At 46.4% G+C, this 20,193-nt stretch overlaps 1 protein-coding gene across 2 annotated transcripts in view; it reads right to left on the minus strand.

Moving 5' to 3' along the window:
• ITGA11 (integrin subunit alpha 11) overlaps positions 1-19,771 on the minus strand; it is a 100,262-nt gene extending 80,491 nt beyond the window's left edge. For both annotated transcript variants that reach the window (XR_009558515.1, XM_060282367.1), the window contains exons 1-2: positions 19,598-19,771; positions 5,606-5,717 (exon numbers count right to left, since the gene is read on the minus strand). Coding sequence is in view for 1 of the 2 variants with exons in the window: in XM_060282367.1 (XP_060138350.1) it covers positions 5,606-5,717; positions 19,598-19,649 (164 nt within the window). In the remaining variant the exon portion in view is untranslated. The remainder of the gene's footprint in view (positions 1-5,605; positions 5,718-19,597) is intronic.
• Positions 19,772-20,193: the final 422 nt, after the last annotated feature.

Here is a 20,193-nt window from a genome sequence, read left to right on the forward strand (position 1 = left end):
GATTCTATGAGGGGATGGAAGCTGCTCATTGGTTCTTCCATCTCTGGTACTGAAAGTTTCTCGCTCTTATCTGCGTAGAGATAAGATGGCTGCATGAGAACTGCTCTTCTCATGCATGTCTGTAGTGATTTGTAGCGACAGAAATAAATTAGGCATGCTTCAAAACCTCTGCAACTTCGCTTCTGTTTTACTCTGCTGAGTTTTGGTGCTCACAATGAGCAGGTGTGAGTCCACTGCACCAGGACCTGTTCTCTGGGAATGCTGTGTCTATGGTCCTGTGATCGGAAGGTCGGTGAAAGTGCTCCAGCCGCCTAGCCCATGCAAGCGCTTAAGACGTGGGCTGAACAGGGCGTACTAACAGTCCTTTCAGGAGAGTGAGGGCACAGCCCCACCAGCCTCCCTCTGCCCTCAGCCAGTCCCCACCTGACTGCCTCCTTACTTACAACCAGTCCAAGGTCTGGGTGCCCATGCCTGTCAGCTTCCTGCCCCCTCAGTCTCTGTGTTGTCTTTGTAGAACATAAGAGCCTGTTGGATCAGCTCAATGGTCCCTCTAATCATCCATCCTGTTACCACAGGGGCCAGCTGAATGCCTGTGGGAAACCAGCAAGCAGGACATGAGCACAAGACCCCTCTCCTCTCCTGTAGTTTCCAGCAACTACAGAGACATTACTGCCTCGAACTGTGGGGGGAAAGCACAGCCACCTTAGCTAGCAACCATTGATAGCCTTCTCCTCCAGGAACTTGTCCCATCGTCTTTTAAAGCCATCCAAGTTGGTGGCCATTACTGCAGACCCTCCAAGTGTCCCTGTTTTCCAGGGACAGTCCTGGATTTACAGAAGCTGTTCTGGTTTCTGATTTGATCCCAGAATGTCCTGCCTTTCCTTAGGAACGTCCCTGTTTTCATTGGAGAAATGTTGAACCCTCAAGCCAAGGAGGTAAGTAACTATACAGTAATAACTCCACGAACGTCTGCCCCGTCGAGCGTCCATTTCGGCGAACGTCCCGTGGCAAACTTGGAAGTTCCGGAATGGGTTACTTCCGGGTTTGCCGCTTGCGCATGCGCAGAAGCACTAAATCGCGCTTCGCATATGCGCAGAAGTGCAAACCGCTCCTCGTGTGTGCACAGAGTGGCGCTTTGTCAAGCATCCCTTTTGTTGAGTGTCCGGGGCTCCAGAACGGATCCCGGACTCAAAAAGGGTACCACTGTATATTTATCTGAAGGCAGCCTTGTATAGGAAAGTTTTTAAAATGTTTTTAACGTGTTTATGTCTATTGGAAGCCACCCACAGTGACCGGGGCAACCAAGTCAGATAGGCAGGGTATAAATAATAAAATTGTTGTTGTTTTTGTGGAATAAGGCATTCCTATTTTCATCGGAGAAATGTTGGAGGGTATGTTGCTGTCTCCTGTGGGAACAAGTTCCACAATTCATCTGTTTGCTGTATAAAGATGCATAAATGTTTCCTCTTATTCACCTTTTGTCTTTTTTTTTTTTAAAAAAAGCCTCACATTTGGGGAAGGGGACAGGCCTCTCGTGACTTGGGCAGCTGTCACATACTTCAGCAACAGTAATCAAATCAGGGCCGGCCAGCCTTGCACATAAAAACCCATTTCACCCTCCACCAAGGGTTCAGGGTGAGTTTCATATTCTCCTCCTGCTTTGCTCTCATCAGGAGATGCCATTTCTTTTCAGGATGAAAAATGGTCTGTTGCAAAATATCCGAGGGTAAAGTATGCAATTAGGTTGGACTCTTTTATTTTTAAAAGATGATCTTTCAGAATTAGAAAATGGTCACGTCAGCATTTGGAAACACACATGTGCAGCAGAGGCTCAAGGAGACGAGAGGAAGCCAGGCAGACTCTTCCTTTTCCTGGAGCTGCAGGCGAGCAAGATCATCGGGGGAAGAGGAAATCCAAGTTTAATGGAGAGAAAAGAAATGCAGAGAAAAGAAAGGTTGGGGTGGGAGAAAGGAAATGAGACGAGCCCTGTGGGAGCTGAAGGCCTGATCTTTAGAACTAAGTCCAATGGTTTTGGGCCAGTGATCCACCAAGAGCCGCCCTCATAACCCAGATTGATGCTTGGGTAGGTGGGACACCTGCTTCCATCGTAGGTTGAGTGAGTTTCAGGTGCTCAGCCCCACTCCTTCCCCCCAAAAGATCTTCAGTTGGTCTTCTGCCTTGCAACACTGGGAAACCCCAAGAATGAGGACAAAAAAATCTGTCTGAAAAGATCTGCCATCTTATTTCTGATTATCACTCTGAATTTCTGAATTTCTTATCTCTGTGCCGCATGCCAGTGGCAACTCCAACCCATCCAGGCCTGTGCCAGAATCCCCTGCATTGACCCTTGCCAAGGGAGCCGCTTACGCTACCAGCACGTATGTGGAGTCTGCATTCCATACGCAAGTTTCAACAGACAGCACACCTGTCAAAAATGTCTCAGACCACCTCAATAACTACAGGATGAAAACAACAGAAAAAGCAAGTGGCGTTGTCCAGTGCAACCTGGTTAGATACCAATAGACTGTGGCTGGGCTCATTTTGAAAGAAAAAGGCGGCTTATTTTGAAGGGCGGGGGAGAGCCAAGGTCACTTAATGAGGAAGGAAGGAATGAACTCAAATTGCAGATCTGGAAAGACAATGAAGAGAGATGATCTAATGCGCTGGCTAGATTTTGGAGCGGTGCAAATTACGTCTCCTGCTCCCTCCCTTGGAATTTGGGAATCTGGATTCCTTCTTTTTAGACTTTCCACTACCTTGGCTATATTTGAACCCCCCTCCTCCAAATGTGTAACTCTTGGCTGTCTGCCCCCGAAAGCCCTGCTCAGATCTTTTATACATGCACAGATGCAATAGAAAGAGACTAGCCACTTCTCTTCCGCTCTCAAAATCCCTCTAAAATCAGCCTTCCTCAATCTGGTGCCCTCCAGGGGTTGTATTACTAATGTAGTTGTAGTACTGTAATAGAAGTAGTATCACCTGCCCTTCACCAATAAGTCCCAGGGCAGATTGCAACAATTTGAAATCCAGCAGAACTGAAAAGAGTTAAAGCAGATTTCAGTCACAGGAATACGGTGGGCCCTGAAAACACACATCTCAGGCATCAAAAACCAGAGGAGAGAGAGGTGTGTCTTCAGCCTTCACCAAAAGTTGAATAGTGAAGAATGCTAGACGTACCTCTGTGGGGAGGGAGTTCCACAACTAAGGGGCTGCCACAGAGAAGGCCCTCTCCTGGGCAATCACTATCCTGAATTTCTGAGGGACGTGGAACAAGTAAGAGGGCCGCCGCCACCCCCCGCCATCCAACAGAGTGCTAAGTTAAAGTCACTAAGTGGTATACTTGTTCCCAGTGCTATTTTTCTAGAAAAAATGTGCCAGAACTCATCACGAACACCTCCCTTATTCTTTTATAATGGCCAAGGTGCCCACCTGACAAGTGCTGGAACTGAGTTCCGTTGAATTCTGTCGGGGGGGAAAAAGCCCTGTTTGTTCTGCTGACAGAATGTTGTTGCACAAGAGGCTGCTGGTAACTTTGTTGAGCGACAGATGGTTTAATCCAGGCATCCCCAAACTTCGGCTCTCCAGATGTTTTGGACTACAATTACCATCTTCCCCGACCACTGGTCCTGTTAGCTAGGGATCATGGGAGCTGTAGGCCAAAACATCTGGAGGGCCGCAGTTTGGGGATGCCTGGTTTAAACTGCCGCATTTTGAATTTCTACCAGCACAACTGCCGCACTGGGCTGCTCTGTTGTGCGAAACTCACCCACCCACCAGTACAACAGCCCTTGCAGATGTTCTGAAGGACAACTTTGGTGGGGATGAGGGCCATTCCCCTCTACCTGTACTGCTGCCTGCTCCTCTCTCCAGCCTCATTCAGCACTGGAACTACCCTGGGCAGTCTCCAGTCATAGAATCATAGAATCATAGAGTTGGAAGAGACCACAAGGGCCATCCAGTCCAACCCCCTGCCAAGTCACCTCAGGTTACGGCAGCGGCAGCAGAAGAGGCGGCGATGGCTGGTGGCAAAGCATCCTGGGCTGCAGGGAGACAATGTGGTGGGAGGTCCCTGTGATGTGGGCTCTGCCACTGCACCAACCTCCCTGCCACCTTGCCCCTTCCCTACTTGGTTTATTCCGCATTAGGAAGCCAGGTGAGTAACACTGTCTCAGCCTGCTGGCCGCCAACGCTTACACCCAAAGGAGGCCCAAATCTCAGGCTCATGGCATTTACAGAACCAGTTTGGGTTTCTCATGGATTCCACATCTTATACAACCAAGACGGCAGATTTTTATTTATATGACACGCATGAGTTATCCGAGGGAATTTCTAAAAAAAGTATCTTTGGGGGGAAAGACACCAAAGAAAGAATCCAAGATGCTCAGTGAGCTTAAATTCCTCTTTAAATACTTGGTCGGATGCCAGGATTCGTAAGAGCTGTTATTATAACCATCTCCCCTCCACAACCCAGAATTTCTCCGTTTGCCATTCAGCTGTGTGATGTGCCTTTGCTGTCCTTCTCGCTGGAATTCTGGAATCTTTGCAGGCAGCCTTTCAGGGATGGCCATCTGGTTTCCCTCTTAACATCACGCTGCGGCTTTGCTCTCTTTTCCACTGCGTCTGCCTCCTGCCAATTTCACATCTAGCAGAGCTGGCTGACAGTGGCACCACAATCGCTGGGATACTGGATCCTTTGGTAGCGAAACATACGTCTGTTGGTTTTGTAGTATGGATGGCTTGTTTGTTTAGTGATTCATACTTTAGCCATTGTGAGTCATGGTGGGTTTACAATGGCTTCTTCTTCCTTTTTTTTTTGCTTTTGGGGTAAAAACAAGAATCCTTAGCTCCTTATTTTGTTGCATGGGGTTCATTTTAGGCATTTGAGGAGAAGGGAAGGAGCTTTCGGAGTTTGCTCTCTTTCACACACACACGCACACCCATTACACAACGATGGCAACGTCTCCACAGATCTAACATCACAGATAAAACTTTTACACCACATCAAAGAGATGTCTACATTCACCTTGGTTTCCTGCGATGTGAGCGAACTTTTCTGGGTTCAGGCAAAATGCCAAGCTCATGTGGTCTCTTTTCCCCTCCTGCATGGCCAGCAGGAAGATTTCTGCAAGGTTTTGTTTCTCTTTCAAAGAATACTGGCTTTAACATTACATATAAACCAGGAGTCGTGGTGTACAAGAAACTATGGTTAGTTGGGAAGCCAGCTTCATAACCTAGAGTTTGAAGTTCACTTGCTTAGCAACTAACCATCATTTATTGTACAACACATCGCCTGAGTTGCATGTAGTACTAAGCCAAGATTCCTTGAAAGCAAAATTGGAAATCCTTCCCCTACCTGCAAGCGAGGAAAAGAGTTAGGCAGGTACATGATCCTGACACTTTGCTGGGGCTCATTGAGGTTTTCCAAGGTAGGGTCTCACCATGGTTTCATGTTATGTACAAGCAGGTAAAAAAGAAATTCAATTTACCAGCATCTGATTAAGGACAGTATTAGAGACATAATAAAAGACAAATGCCTTGCCAAAAGCATAGGAAGAAACATCACAGCATAAGCATCCAGTTTAGGCACAATGTGGTATTCATTTACCATTTCTTCCCATTGATTTCATGCTGTTGAACCGTATAGCCAAAATAAGCTTCTTTAGAGCCTGGAATAATTCGTGGCCTCTTCGTGTCAATGTTGAAGGCATCGCAGAATCCTGAGACAAACAAATTTGAACAGAATTAAGTTGCGCAGCAAAGGGAACACAATGCCCGTTTTACATTCACAAAATAAATAAATAAAATTCTTTTAAGGCTGCAAGTGTGAATTTAATACCCCCCTCTCCGAATTGCAATTTTAAAATTCATTGTCTTTTAAAAACTGGAAGTTAAGTTTTTATGCTGAAAAATGTCAATGTAATAATTAAGGCTGAAATGTTTCATTGTTTCATCAGTTACATCAATTAAGGGTGCAATGCAGTATAAACAGAAGCGCGTTCCAAAGGAACTGGAGAGACCTTGCTTTTCTTTCTCAGTGCCTGGACTTGGAGCAGGAATCAAGTCTTTATCTGGGCCAAGCCACTTAGCAAGAAGATTATGTAGGGGAAGAGACAAAGGCTACCTGGCTGTGTTTATCCTCGGATTGGAGTTTCTGCCATTTCTCCCCTTCTGTACATATCGTATTTCTGGACAGTGGTGATAAATAAAAGAATAACTATTGCAGTTTGGAACAGAAGGACCGGGATCATATTTTTGGGCTACGTTTCTTACTATAAATCCAGGGTGGAATTTTCATGTGACAGAAGATAAAGCTCTTTTTCATTTCATCAACAAAATTTATTATTATTTTCCTGCACAGAGCAGAGCCTGGATTGTCTTCTGAGAATCTCAAAAATCTGGTGTTTATCTCTCACCATTATTATGTTGATGAGACAATATTAACATTATTTAATGATAAGGGTGCTTGGTTTCTGAATGGGAAGAATGTTGAGCTGGCAAGAAGGGAGGCCTTTTGACATGAGATTGACACTCCTTGATCCACACAGCAACAACTAGCATCTATTTCAACATGTCAAAATAGAGAGCTTACATCAGATTTATTTTATATACATATATATTTAAAATACTTCTACCCTGATGTCACAAGTCCCTGCATCCCACACCCCTTGCAGCTTAAAGCAGCTGCTCTTTCCTTCCTTCAGGAACACAAGCTTCCCTCCTCCCGCTTTTGCGGTCCCTCTATCTCCCCATCAAACTATCATGGGCAAAGAAAACAGATGACCCTGCACACCATTCCCTGACCCAGAGTTCTTCCTCAAGAGGCAGACTCTGCCTTCTCCAGTTTTCTCTTTCTCCTTTCCACGATTCCCTTTTATAAGCAACTAGCTGTACCCGGCCACGCGTTGCTGTGGCTCAGTCAGGGTCCCCGTTTCCCAGGAGAGGCGCATGACGCAATGACACCCCTCTTTCTGTTGCCCCTGGTGGGTGACATCATCTTCCCCCCACGTTACGTCACCATCCACCCCGTCCCCCCTTTCTCTCCCCCTCGTATATCGTATGCCCATAGGTTCCTCCTTATGTCGTGGGTAATGTTTGTGTGACGGTGTGTTGAGTAGCCGTTTGTGAGTGTTGGTATTTTGACACCCCCCCCCCCACAGTTTGTTCATCTGTCTCCCCTCCTTAAGGCTGCTGGTTTTGTGTCCGTTGGGGGTTTCTGCATCCGTGCGGCTCTCCACCTTTTTTATGGAAAGTTGTTTTGGTCCCGCCCTCCCCCCACCCAGGCGAACCCCACCTCCACTCAGCTCAGTCTGCAGTTTCGCTCTTGTCCAGCGGGGATTCCCTGGAAACCTGAGCTGAGCTGCTTTGGAGAGGGAGACTTTGGAAGCTGCAGTACCAGTGGAGTCGTCGCTAGAGGGTAATGTCTTGTTTTTCCCAAAAAGTATGTTGTTACCTGTGATAGGTGTGAGATCTGTATAATGTAAGTATATGCAAACACTCCCATATTCACATGGAACATTGTGTCAAAATTTCAATGCAATTGGTCAAGCGGTTTTGGAGAAAAGTGGAGACCCACAAACATGCACATTTTACATTTATAGATATAGATAGGGTGGGGTGGGGGTGGGGGCACAGAGAATCTGGAAGCTTTCAGCTTCTCATGAAACCCACTCAGGTTGTGTGAAGACTGGTGGGTTTTTATGCTTTTTATTTTGATGATCAAGGATCTGTAAACCAAGCCTTATGAGGAATGGTTGAAGGAGTTGGGTATGTTTAGTCTGAAGAAGAGATTGAGAAGTGATATGATAGCCATCTTCAAAAATCCAAAGGGCTATCCCATGGAAGATGGAGCCAGCTTGTTTTTTTACTCTCCAGAGAATAGAACCCAAACCAATGCATTCAATTGACAAGAAAGAAGATTCTGTCCCAACATTAGGAAGAGCTTTCTGATTGTAAAAGCTGCTCAACAGTGGAATTGACAACCTCAGAAGCAGGTGGACTTTCCTTCATTGGAGGGTTTCCAGCAGAGGTTTGGTGGGCATCTGTCAGGGATTTAGTTGTTATTCCTGTATTTAATGGGGTTTGACTCGATGATACTTGGGCCCTTTCAACTCTACAGTTCTCTGATTCTATGTTACTGATACAGTGATTTTGCATTAGTGATGGATTTATATTGGACCATCCACACACCATTCTGCTTTATTAGTTGTCTGGTGATGCTTCCCCAATGTTATCACACTACTATCTGGGGGGTGGGGGGAATTCTTGCACTACAGTGCAACAAAACAAAAATTGCAAACCCAAAATAGTTGTGGTATAAAAAGTGACAGAATTTCATAGAATCATAGATTCACAGAGTTGGAAGAGACCACAAGGGCCATCCAGTCCAACCCCCTGCCAAGCAGGAAACACCATCAAAGCATTCTTGACATATGCCTGTCAAGCCTCTGCTTAAAGACCTCCAAAGAAGGAGACTCCACCACACTCCTGGGTAGCAAATTCCACTGCCGAAAAGTTCTTCCTAATGTTTAGGTGGAATCTTCTTTCTTGTAGTTTGAATCCATTGCTCCATGTCCGCTTCTCTGAAGCAGCAGAAAACAACCTTTCTCCCTCCTCTATATGACATCCTTTTATATATTTGAACATGGCTATCATATCACCCCTTAACCTTCTCTTCTCCAGGCTAAACATGCCCAGCTCCCTAAGCCGTTCCTCATAAGGCATCGTTTCCAGGCCTTTGACCATTTTGGTTGCCCTCTTCTGGACACGTTCCAGCACGCCAGGCACTCCTGTCTTCCACTGCCTCCCACAGCTTGGTCAAACTCATGTTCGTAGCTTCGAGAACACTGTCCAACCATTTCGTCCTCTGTCGTCCCCTTCTCCTAGTGCCCTCAATCTTTCCCAACATCAGGGTCTTTTCCAGGGAGTCTTCTCTTCTCATGAGGTGGCCAAAGTATTGGAGCCTCAGCTTCACGATCTGTCCTTCCAGTGAGCCATTGCAAGTTAAAACATTTCAAAACACTAGGATAAATTTAAAAGGGACAGGAGTGAGGCTGTCAAGGATCACAAGGTACTTGATTGTTCTGCTTCACCCTCAGACAATTGGTCCATCAAGCTCAGTACTTTCTACACTGATTGGCAGCAGCTCCCCGGTGCTTCAGGCAAGGGACATTCCCAGGTCCCAGCTCCCCACAGAGATGCCATCAGGGATTTGAATTTGGGACCATCTGCATGCAAAGCTGATGTTCTATCACTGAGCTCTGCCCCTTCGACTCACGCTGCTCCCCACTTCACCATTCCAGCTTTTGTATTGTTGGGGGCTCGGAGGGGAGGAGGGCAGTCGGAATGATGCCCTTGCACCCCTTCCAAATGAGATCAGGTACTCACTGTGGGTTAGAATTTAATAGAGGATTCTATTGCTGAACTAGTAAGACAAGTTTGCCCTGAGCTGGCCACTTAAGTGTCCTCATCAGCATCCCAAAAGAATTAGCTAGGTTGCAAGAGCTACAACTAAAGGATAGGGTGGGCATTTCTTCCACTCCCTCACCTAGTGACAAGAGTCAGAGAGTGGTGTGTGAGCTGAGCTGAAAGCAGGAGACAGAGAGGCATGCTTGCTTTGTGCTGTATCCAAAGCTGTGACCAACAGAGAGGCAAGATCTGTTGGGTGTTAATGCTGTGAGCCTCTCTGTCCTATGCTCAGGTTGTATATATACGTAAATAAAATCATATACCCTAAAGACACCACAGTCTCCCCTAACCTTCACATTCCAAGGAATCTGAACATGGGCAAGCGTCTGGAACCCCTGGATTATCTCATCGCTCAGAGATTGGGGTGATATATAACAGTATGATTTAGGACAGGCATCCTCCTGTCTGTGGCCCTCCAGATGTTTTGGCCTACAACTCCCATGATCCCTAGCTAACAGGACCAGTGGTCAGGGATGATGGGAACTGTAGTCCAAAACATCTGGAGGGCCAAAGTTTGGGGATGCCTGATTTAGGAGAAACCAGAAATATTGCCCTTTCTTCTTCTCCACCGCCCCTTGGAATGATCTTTAAGCAGCCAGCAATGAATGAAGAGATTCAAAAGAATGTTAGTTGCCATATCTAATTGCTGTCTTATAATATAGTGGAAATATAAAAGAGACCAAGGCAATGTCTGGTCTTTGTCAAAACAGAAAGGACTTGGCCCAGAGAAGAGAAGGGATAAAACCTGAGTTGAATTCACAGCCATCATTTGGACATGAGGATTGATGGGTGTTTTTCCTCACTCGGACTTTCGGAAAACCCTCATAGCATATTTTGGCTGGGGATACCTGGCAATAAGGCAAGGAAACCACCCTCTTTCTTGCAGGGTGACCCTCCTATCCTCTCCAGGTGGCCAGTTGCCTGCCCCCTCCAGAGGAAGGGCTATAGTTCAATGGGAGAGCACCTGATCTGCACGCAGAAGGTCACAGGTTTGATCTCCAGCAGCATCTTCAGGGAAAGATTCGCTGCCCGAAACCCTGGTGAGCCACTGTCAATCTATGCGGACAATACTGAGCTAGACTGGACCAACCGTCCGTGCAAAGCAGCTTCTGAGCATCTAGAATTAACCTTTCCTTCAAGTATTGATTTTGGAGTATTTATGGAGAGTCGCAAGGGGCAATAGAGAGGGGGAAACCCCCAGGGCTGAACGTCATCAGAGCACATAAGAATGCAAGCTGAGCCCTGCTGGATCAGGCCAAAGGGCGCCCGTCTAGTCAGGCATCCTGTTCTCACAGTGGCCAACCAGATGCCCCAATGGGAAGCCCACAAAACAGGGCACAGGTGCAACAGCACTCTCTGCTCTTTCTAATTCCAGCAGCAAGTATTCCAGAGTTATACTGCCTGCAACTCCGAAGGCAGTACAAAACCACTGAGGTTAGTAGCCATGGATAGAGCTATCCCTCTCCATGATTTTTGCTTTTGCAAACCATCGAGTTCACGTTTTGTATAGCCATCCAACAACTCATGTGGTTCTTCCTTGGGAAGGTTCTCAATTTCTGATTCTCCATCCAGAGCAACTTTTGTTAAAACCATTAAATGTGCCAGTTTGCAAATTCTTCATGCCAAAGAGACAAATGCTTTTGCTTTTAAAAGAGTTGGGTATGTGTGTGTGTGACCAGGAGGACGGCTTTGAATTGCCCAGATGACAATGGCTATGCTTTATCTTTGGCCATGAGAGAACTTATAACCCACACTAGGAATCAGGGCTGGTTCCAGGGTTTAGGGGGCAGGGGGTAGGGCTCCTGACAACACCTTCTGGGTACACTCCCTCCCCCTTCCAAAGGGATAGTGGGAAGGAGCAACACTTCCTCTGCCTGCTCACACCTTTACTCTCTTCCTCTGGATGACAGGAGGATGGCTCCAACAAACCAAGGCATCATCCTGCTTTCAAGGGAAAGGCCAAAGGTGCGAAGGGAGTCAGTGTGACCTAGTTAGAATGTCAGACTAGGAACTGGGAGACACCAGAGTTTGAATCCCACACGCAACCAGGAAGAAGCTCACTGCAAGGCCTTGGGCCAGTCACTGCCTCTCAGCTCAACCTACTGCACAGGGTTGTTGTGTAGATCAATTCAGGAGGGGAAGAACCACGTATGCCACCTTGAGCTCCTTGGAGGAAATAGTGGGATATAATAATAATAATAATAATAATAATAATAATAATAATAATAATATATTTATACCCCGCCCATCTGGCTGGGTTTCCCCAGCCACTCTGGGCAGCTTCCAACAGAAATATTAAAATACAATAATTTATTAAACATTAAAAGCTTCCCTAAACAGGGCTGCCTTTAAATGTCCTCTAAAAGTCTGGTAGTTGTTTTTCTCTTTGACATCTGGTGGGAGGGCGTTCCACAGGGCGGGTGCCACTACTGAGAAGACCCTCTGCCTGGTTCACTGTAACTTGGCTTCTCACAGCGAGGTCACCACCAGAAGGCCCTCGGCATTGGACCTCAGTGTCTGGGCAGAACGATGGAGGTGGAGATGCTCCTTCAGGTATACTGGACCGAGGCTGTTTAGGGCTTTAAAGGTCAGCACCAACACTTTGAATTGTGCTTGGAAACGTACTGAGAGCCAATGTAGGTCTTTCAAGACCAGTGTTATGTGGTCTCGGCGGCTGCTCCCAGTCACCAGTCTAGCTGCTGCATTCTGGATTAGTTGTAGTTTTCAGGTCACCTTCAAACGTAGCCCCACATAGAACGCATTGCAGTAGTCCAAGCGAGAGATAACTACCATAGAGCATGCATCACTCTGGCGAGACAGTCCGTGGGCAGGTAGGGTCTTAGCCTGCATACCAGATGGAGCTGATAAACAGCTGCCCTGGATACAGAGTTAACCTGTGCCTCCATGGACAGCTGTGAGTCCAAAATGACTCCCAGGCTGCGCACCTGGTCCTTCAGGGGCACAGTTACCCCATTCAGGACCAGGGAGTCCTCCACACCTGCCCGCCTCCTGTCCCCGACAAATATAATGTGTTGTAAGAAGGAGTAATTGCTGGTGGCCATGTGATACGTCACAGAAGGGCTAGGTGCCTGGAGGTGAGGCAAAGCAAGCTCAGGGCAGGCAGCAAGGAGCAAATGGCAAGGAGCCATCCCTAAGACTCAGGTTTTATAGGGCTAGGTGGAATCCTATTGGCCCTTTGTGTCACCTGACTGCTGATAAGCTGGCTGCTGCAGTGCTGCCTTCCACCTGCAACACTGAAAGTGGCACTCAAATAAACCGGCGCCCTCTCCTGGCAAGCTGCCGCAATGCAGCCATCCTCCCAGCTAGAATCCCCACTTCTTTTGGCACTCAATGGGGTGCCTGGTCCTCTAGTGGTGGAAAGCATCTCCCATGAATGCAGAAGGTCCCAGATTCAATTCCCATGAGCATCTCCAGGTAGGGCTGGGAAAGATTCCCTGCCTGAAACCCCAGAGCTGCTGCCGGTCAGTGTAGACAATACTGGGCTAGATGAACCAATGGGTCTGATTCAGCATAAGGCAGCTTCCTATGTTCCACTCTTCAGAATGAATCACACATTTACAGGAATCTTAAGGATGTACATTCACCCCAAACATGCCATTCAGACTTGAAATTTATGGCTTGCGATCATCAGGATTTCAACCCACTCACTTCCATATGTGAATCTAAAAATACTGTACTGAGTAACTTTGGGTTGCTCTGCCCACCTCTCTCTGTTCCCATTTTTTTAAAGAGCTCCCTTTTTCTTTTCTTTTTTTCCTTGTTAAATTTTGGACGGTTCTGTGGGGAGTGCCTAGAATTAACAGAGTGAGCAAGTATGCTTATGAAAAAGAGATCGTTTCCTTCCTAGCATCTACGTAATGGTTGGAACTTAAGTATTTATTAACAAGTCACTATAGCAACTCCTTTAAGAAGAGGAGATCTATCCCGCTACTGAGGAACCACATAAATTGTAGAAAGTGACATGCACAATTATGGACAATGAATCCATACATCAGCAGTTTTAAAGTTCAAATTGGGCCGAGCAAGCCAGTGGAAATTCTGTAGGGATTAATTTATGCTGACATATTGGTCTGATTTGTTTATAATAAATGTCAATGCCTAGCCCTGAATTGGGGTTGTTTCTGAACAGTCTTGGAATAGTAAAGCTAATATGTGTGACTACTGGGGGTCTAAAGGTTGTTGCTATCATTGTTATTGTTATTGTTATTATTGTTCTTATTATTAAGTTTTATTTTAACATACATGGTAAATATCATTAATCAGACAGGAAGTACATTAAATATTATCACCAGAAGAAACTCTTCAGAAAACAGAGAGAAATATTAAATACTGACATTAATTCAAATGGTTAAATTAGCCGGCCCAAATATAATAAAGGTCAATCTTACCAGCAATAAGGTTGCAATATTAGGGTCTCTGGGAGGGTATAATTGGGGCCACAGAATTTTGCAGGTATCTTTCTCTGGGCAGAGAAGTAGGTGTGGAACATAGAAAGCTGCCTTCTAGCAGGTCATTGGTCCATATTGCTCAGGATTGGCTGCAGCTCCAGCCTTACCTGGAGATGCTGGGATTTGAACTTAGGACTAGCTGCATGCAAAAGAGATGCTTTTCTACTGAGCTACCACGTTTCCCTTAACACACATGAACACAGGGAGCTGCAGTCAGAATATTGGCCCATCCCTTGTCTCCACTGGTTGGCCATTGCTCTCCAGAGTTTCAAAGGGAGCATCCTTCCCAGCCCTGCTTGGAGATCAAACATCTGCTGGAAAAGGCTGGGGCCCTTTTCATGAAGCAGAACCACTCAGCGATGGTTGCTCTAGTCTAGCTACTGGGACAGAGCTGCAGCAGCTATGTAAGGTTCAGCCTGCCTGTTGCTGAAGCAACACCTGGGCCCTGCACGGAGCTGTCCAGGGTACCTTTGCCCTGACCTGCCTCTGCTAAGGTCAGTGCTCACAGCAGAACAGCTGGTGCCCTAGCAGGCCATGACAGGAAGCCTCCAGCTGCCCACCTGTTTTAATTAAAAACATTTCTGATGCCGGGGAAAAGAGTGACAGCTAGCTCATGCTATCAGTTACCTCCTCTGGGGTCATGGGGTCAATAAGAGTAGCATGAGGGAGTCTTGAGGGGGATTGGCTCACCCCTGCAGTCCTCCAGAATCCTCATTGGCCCCACAACCCCAGAGATGGGGCCTGATTGCTGGTCTCACTGTTTAAATTAAGTTACAGGTAGGTAGCCGTGTTGGTCCGCCGTAGTCGAAACAAAATAAAAAAATTCCTTCCAGTAGCACCTTAGAGACCAACTAAGTTTGTCATTGGTATGAGCTTTTGTGTGTTTGCACACTTCTTCAGATACACTGAAACAGAAGTCACCAGACCCTTATATATAGTGAGAGGGTGGGGAGGGGTATCTGATATCAGGAATCTGACATCAGGAATCACAAGACAGAGAAACCAGCAGGAGAACAATCTCCCAGGAATTCTATACAAGATCTCAAAGTAGCTGTATTATTACAAAAGAATTTCAGAAATAGACTGGAAAGAGAAGTTGCTGAATTGCAACTTACTACCAAACTTAAAACCATGGAGAGACCTGGTCTGAATAGAGACATTGGATTCTTATCTCATTATACATGATAAAGCTATTTTTAGCCATCTCACCCCTTGCTTTTTTTCTGTAAGACCAATTGCAATCGTTAACAGTCGTCCACATGTTTACCACACCTATCAGCCAATCACCCATTCCCACCACCCTTCTGAGTAATACCCCTCCCCACCCTCTCACTATATATAAGGGTCTGGTGACTTCTGTTTCAGTGTATCTGAAGAAGGGTGCATGCACACGAAAGCTCATACCAATGACAAACTTAGTTGGTCTTTAAGGTGCTACTGGAAGGAATTTTGTTTTGTTTTGTTTAAATTAAAATGGCCAGTAGTTGGACCATTGGCACAGCTGGCTGTTGCTGCATCTGTGGGCAGTGAGACTTTCCCTCACCACCTTGCCTGCCTGGTTAACACTTATTCATCCAGCTAGTCAGCCAGGGAGGAAAAAAGTATTGGTACCACAATTTAAAAACAAAGGTTTTTTTAAAAGCCAGGCTGTGACAGCATGGAAGCAGAGAAGTGGGACCCCAGAGGGCAAAATGCCCCTCAAACTTGGCACTTCCTCAGAGTATAACTAAAGGACCCAACAGTATCTTTCAAGCCAGCGGTTGCAAAATTTTGAGGGGCCACAGCCCCCTTGGTTCCAAAAAAATCATCCCCTACCCTATTAAAAAGCCCTATTTAGAATCACAGTTTGCATGACCAACTAAGGACGATAACAGCACAATAAAATTCAAAGCAGTAACAACTAATGGCACATCTGAGCCTGGATAGTTCAGCTGGTTACAACGTGGTGCTGATAATGCCAAGGTTGCAGGTTTGAACCCCACATGGGACAGCTACATAGTCCTGCATTGCAGGGGGTTGGACTAGATGATCCTCAGGGTCCCTTCCAACTCTACAATTCTACTGATTTATACTCCCTTCTGGTGCTTTCCAGTAACTGGTATTCTGAAGCATTACTGCCTCCAACCACTAGTATCCACTGACAGCCTTATCTTCCTCTATGAATTTGTCCCATCCTCTTTCAAAGCCATCTAAGTTGGTGGACATCACTGCCTACTATGGGAGTGAGTTCTGTAGTTTAACTATGCACTGGGTGAAGAAGGACTTCCTTTTATCTGCGTTGATGCAACAACAGTACAATCCCCAAAAAACCATCCATCCATTTTTCAGGGCAGTAAAATTGTATGCATGTGGGGTGGGTTCGTTAAATTTGCTCTGGAGGGAGGCAAAACTATCAAACGGTTTTGGAATAGCAGAAAAATGATGAATTCTCAAGAAAAATATCTTCCAGTGCTGAATGAAATTCTGTTGGTAGTTTATGCTCGCAGATGCAAGAAGTTGTGGGCTAAGAGACAAGGACTACGGGATCCATAGCTTCAGTCGCAGGCAGAGAACTTGAGATGGGTGGTGGTGGCATTTTACAGAATATTCTCTGGGATTCCTGAAATTCTCCAACAGTTTGGAAAGATCCCCCCCCCTCCAAATGAAAATATTCAAGCATTGCTAAGAAAAACACTTTCCTGAGATATTTCAGCCCAGGCTGGGATGAAGCCTCTCTTACTTCCTCCACGTCCCTCCACAAAACCACCTTTTCCATTAAGCCTTTGGCACAACCCCAGAGGTCCCAGGCCTGGCTGCAACTAAGCTTATAAGTAAATTAAAGAATGTGGAACTTGAAACAGCCACATTGCATTTCTCTGTATAGCTGTGGCCTTCATTTCCTTCCCTTTCCTCAGTTCTTTCTCCCATGCCAAACTCTGGAGTGTAAGCTTCTGTGGGGCAGGGACCTGACCTCTGTAGTTTTTGATACTACATATGTTGTAAATGCATTCTGTCCATTTGAATTTGGTAACGTGTTGCCCAGTTTTTGGTTTCACTCTGTAAATAATCAGCAGGAGCAACCTAAGAAGAGCCTGCTGGATCAGGCCAATGGCCCATCTTGTTCAGCATCCTATTCTCACAGTGGCCAAGCCACTGGACCAATGGGAAACTCACAAGCAGGACCCGACCACAAGAGCCCTCTCCCTGTCTGCAGTTTCCAGCAACTGGTATTCAGAAGCATTGCTGTCTTTGAATGTGGAGGCAGAGCGTAGCCATCATGGCTAATAGCTACCATCGCTGGACTGTAGATACTGAGCACCACTGTGACAAGAATAATATACATTGCTGGGCTATAGCTGCCTTCATCCCTGCTCATTGGCCATGCAGGATGGCGTTGGATGGATTTGGAGTCCGTCAATGTCTGGAGGATCACAGCAAAATAAAAAAATTCCTTCAGTAGCAACTTAAAGACCAACTAAGTTTATATTTTGGTATGAGCTTTCGTGTGCATGCACACTTCTGAAGAAGTGTGCATGCACACGAAAGCTCATACCAAAATATAAACTTAGTTGGTCTTTAAAGTGCTACTGAAGGAATTTTTTTATTTTGCTTCGACTCAGACCAACACGGCTACCTACCTGTAACTGGAGGATCACAGGTTCCCCATACCTGTCCTAAGTTATCATGATTCTGGAACTACGCCCCCAGGTGGCCAAAGACTGATCTAAGTAACTGCAGGAATGAAACGTCTCCAGCTAGGAACATTTGGACACAAATTATCCTGGGCACCAGTGTTGAGTGAGAGCCAGGAAGCAGAAGGCAGGACCAAAGACCAATTGGGATCAGAAGGCAGAACCAGAAGATATCCATGGACTCAAGACCAAAGACCAAAACCAGACATACACCATAGGACAGGCTGACCAAGCTCTCAAGATGGGCACCACTGAGACAGGAAGTATACACTCCTTCCTGCCCTAGAGGAACCAATAGCTAGCCTGATGGGCAGAGCCAGACCAAAGCCCAGAAGGTTCTTCTCTGAAAAGGCTGCAGTTTGGCACTTCACCACTTGGGGCAGTGGCAACAGCTCCTGGCAGGTGGTTCCGATAACATCGGAAGTGTGGAATCGAAAGGGACCACTCCCAACCTACTGGTAGGACAGTGCCCAATGCAGCTCAAGCCAGTCCCAGGCAAATCTCCACCTATCCTTCAGATTCAACGTTTTACTAGGCTTCCATAAGAATAGGAGGAGAGCTTGCTGGGAAACCCGTAAGCAGGACACGAGCACAATATCCCTCCCCCCTTCTGTAGTTGCTGGCAACTGGTATTCAGAAGCATGCCTCTGAATGTGAAGAAAGAGCATGGCCATCATGGCTTGCAGCCACCGACAGCCCTTTCCTCTATGAATTTGTCCAATCCTCTTTTAAAGTCATCTAGGTTGGTGGGCATCACTGCCTCCTGGGAGCAAGTTTCATGGTACTGCAACATTAAAAGGAAGGAGCCAACTTGCAGCCTTACAGCTGAGTCCCTTTAAATGCAGGAGGAAAACACAAAATTCCTACTTTCCTGTCTAGTTAGTATTGTCGGGGTGTAATGCGCAGGGCAACCTCTCCAAAGAGCACAGCAAGAGTCATAACCGAATGGAAGAAAAAGGCTAGCCCGTCGCTGCGTGCAGCTGGGTTGCGGCAGGCACAACACAGCAACGTGTCCACGTGGAAAAGCGCAATACCAGCTCTCTCCATCAGCCACACTTTGTCTTGCCGTGGCTGCCTTCGGATCTTGCCAGTTTTGTTCGATTTGGGAGAAAGGTACATATTTACATTTGAAACATTCCCAGAAATAGTAATGGACTGGAACCCCTCCTAAAGCCCTGGGGTTGTTCAAGAGCCCCAGTTCCACTCACAAGCTGGAAAAGTTTCTCTTTTGTTTGAAAATATCACAGCAGAACACCCTCCCTCCATCCCCTCCCTTTGCTTCTGAGCTGGAACTGGGCACAGAACGATGTCAAACATAACTGAAGCAAACACGTCTCCCCTTCCATCAGCTCGGCCCCCTCCATACATAACAGAGTTTTTAAGTTTGCAGGAATGCAGCCAGCAAAGAGGCAAATTTTCATCCTCTCCCTCCTCTTCTGTAACTCAACACGCAGACCAGCAGCCATGCATCAAACCATATGTGGGGGCCAGGCTGCATCTTCTAAAATAAATAAAAGGACTCAGCACCTAAACATAATAATGGGTACCATCAAGTGCAAATGTTTTCAGCAAAGAAAGACTCTCTGAAAGTTGGAAAATGCAAAACAAAGCTACTTCATTTTGCTGCTTGTGGGGGGAAAGAAAAGCTTAAAAAGGAAGCAGATTGAAACATTCGGAACTGGGTCCAGGTGCCAAAAGCTTAATATACTTGAGATTCAAATAACTTCTCGACTTCCTCCCTCTGAAACTTTGCAAGAATTTATACCCTTTGCATTTTAAAAGTGGAGGAGACACAGACCGCTCCATCATTACATGCATTGGAGGCAAATCTCTCAGTTGCTGCATACATAAAAATAAAAATAATGAAAATTTGGCAACCGCGTCTTCTTGCTGACCTAAGCACTTTCTTTCTCCTGAATTGCGTTTCTCACCCACCACGGTGCACTGCTATGCTCCTGTATGAGATTCAGCACCACACACAGCCTGCCTTACCTGATAGGAGGCCGATAGCCCAGGCTACCACCAGCTCTCTGTAGAAGTCCATGTGGGTGGTGGAAGTTTCTGGTGGTACCCGACCCAAACCATCCACTTGAGATGCCAAGGCAGAGTGGCAGCTCCACTCCGAGGGGGGAACAGCTTTCTGCTTATCCCACAAGCCGTTCTTCGCTCCCTGACAGAAGCAGCTCTTGAGAAGGAAGTGGGAGGGAATAAATTGTAGGAGGTGCAGAGGGAGAGGAGAGGAGTGGAGAAAGGACCAGTCAAGAAGCAGATTCCCAACACCCTGGAGGGGCCACCCTGAGAGCTGCCGGGATTCCCTTGGCTGCAGAGACTTGCAAGAACTCTAGGAGAGAAAAGGAAGGAATCAGAAGCAACTTCACTCAGTGGGGCTTTTGACTGCAACTATAAACAAAACAGCCTAATTCTGCAGTATCCACAGTGTAGGCGTGCTGTTGAGTTTGAGGGTGTTTCTAAGGGGGGTAGGAACAAGGTATACAATTCTGACTTTTGCAAATTCATATTGATTTTCAAATGAGGTGGAAGGGATGTTTTATAAATGGGGGGGGGGGGTGTCCTTCAAATTTAAAAAC

The sequence above is a fragment of the Zootoca vivipara genome, chromosome 14 (assembly GCF_963506605.1).
Source record: "Zootoca vivipara chromosome 14, rZooViv1.1, whole genome shotgun sequence".
NCBI classification, from domain to species: domain Eukaryota; kingdom Metazoa; phylum Chordata; class Lepidosauria; order Squamata; family Lacertidae; genus Zootoca; species Zootoca vivipara.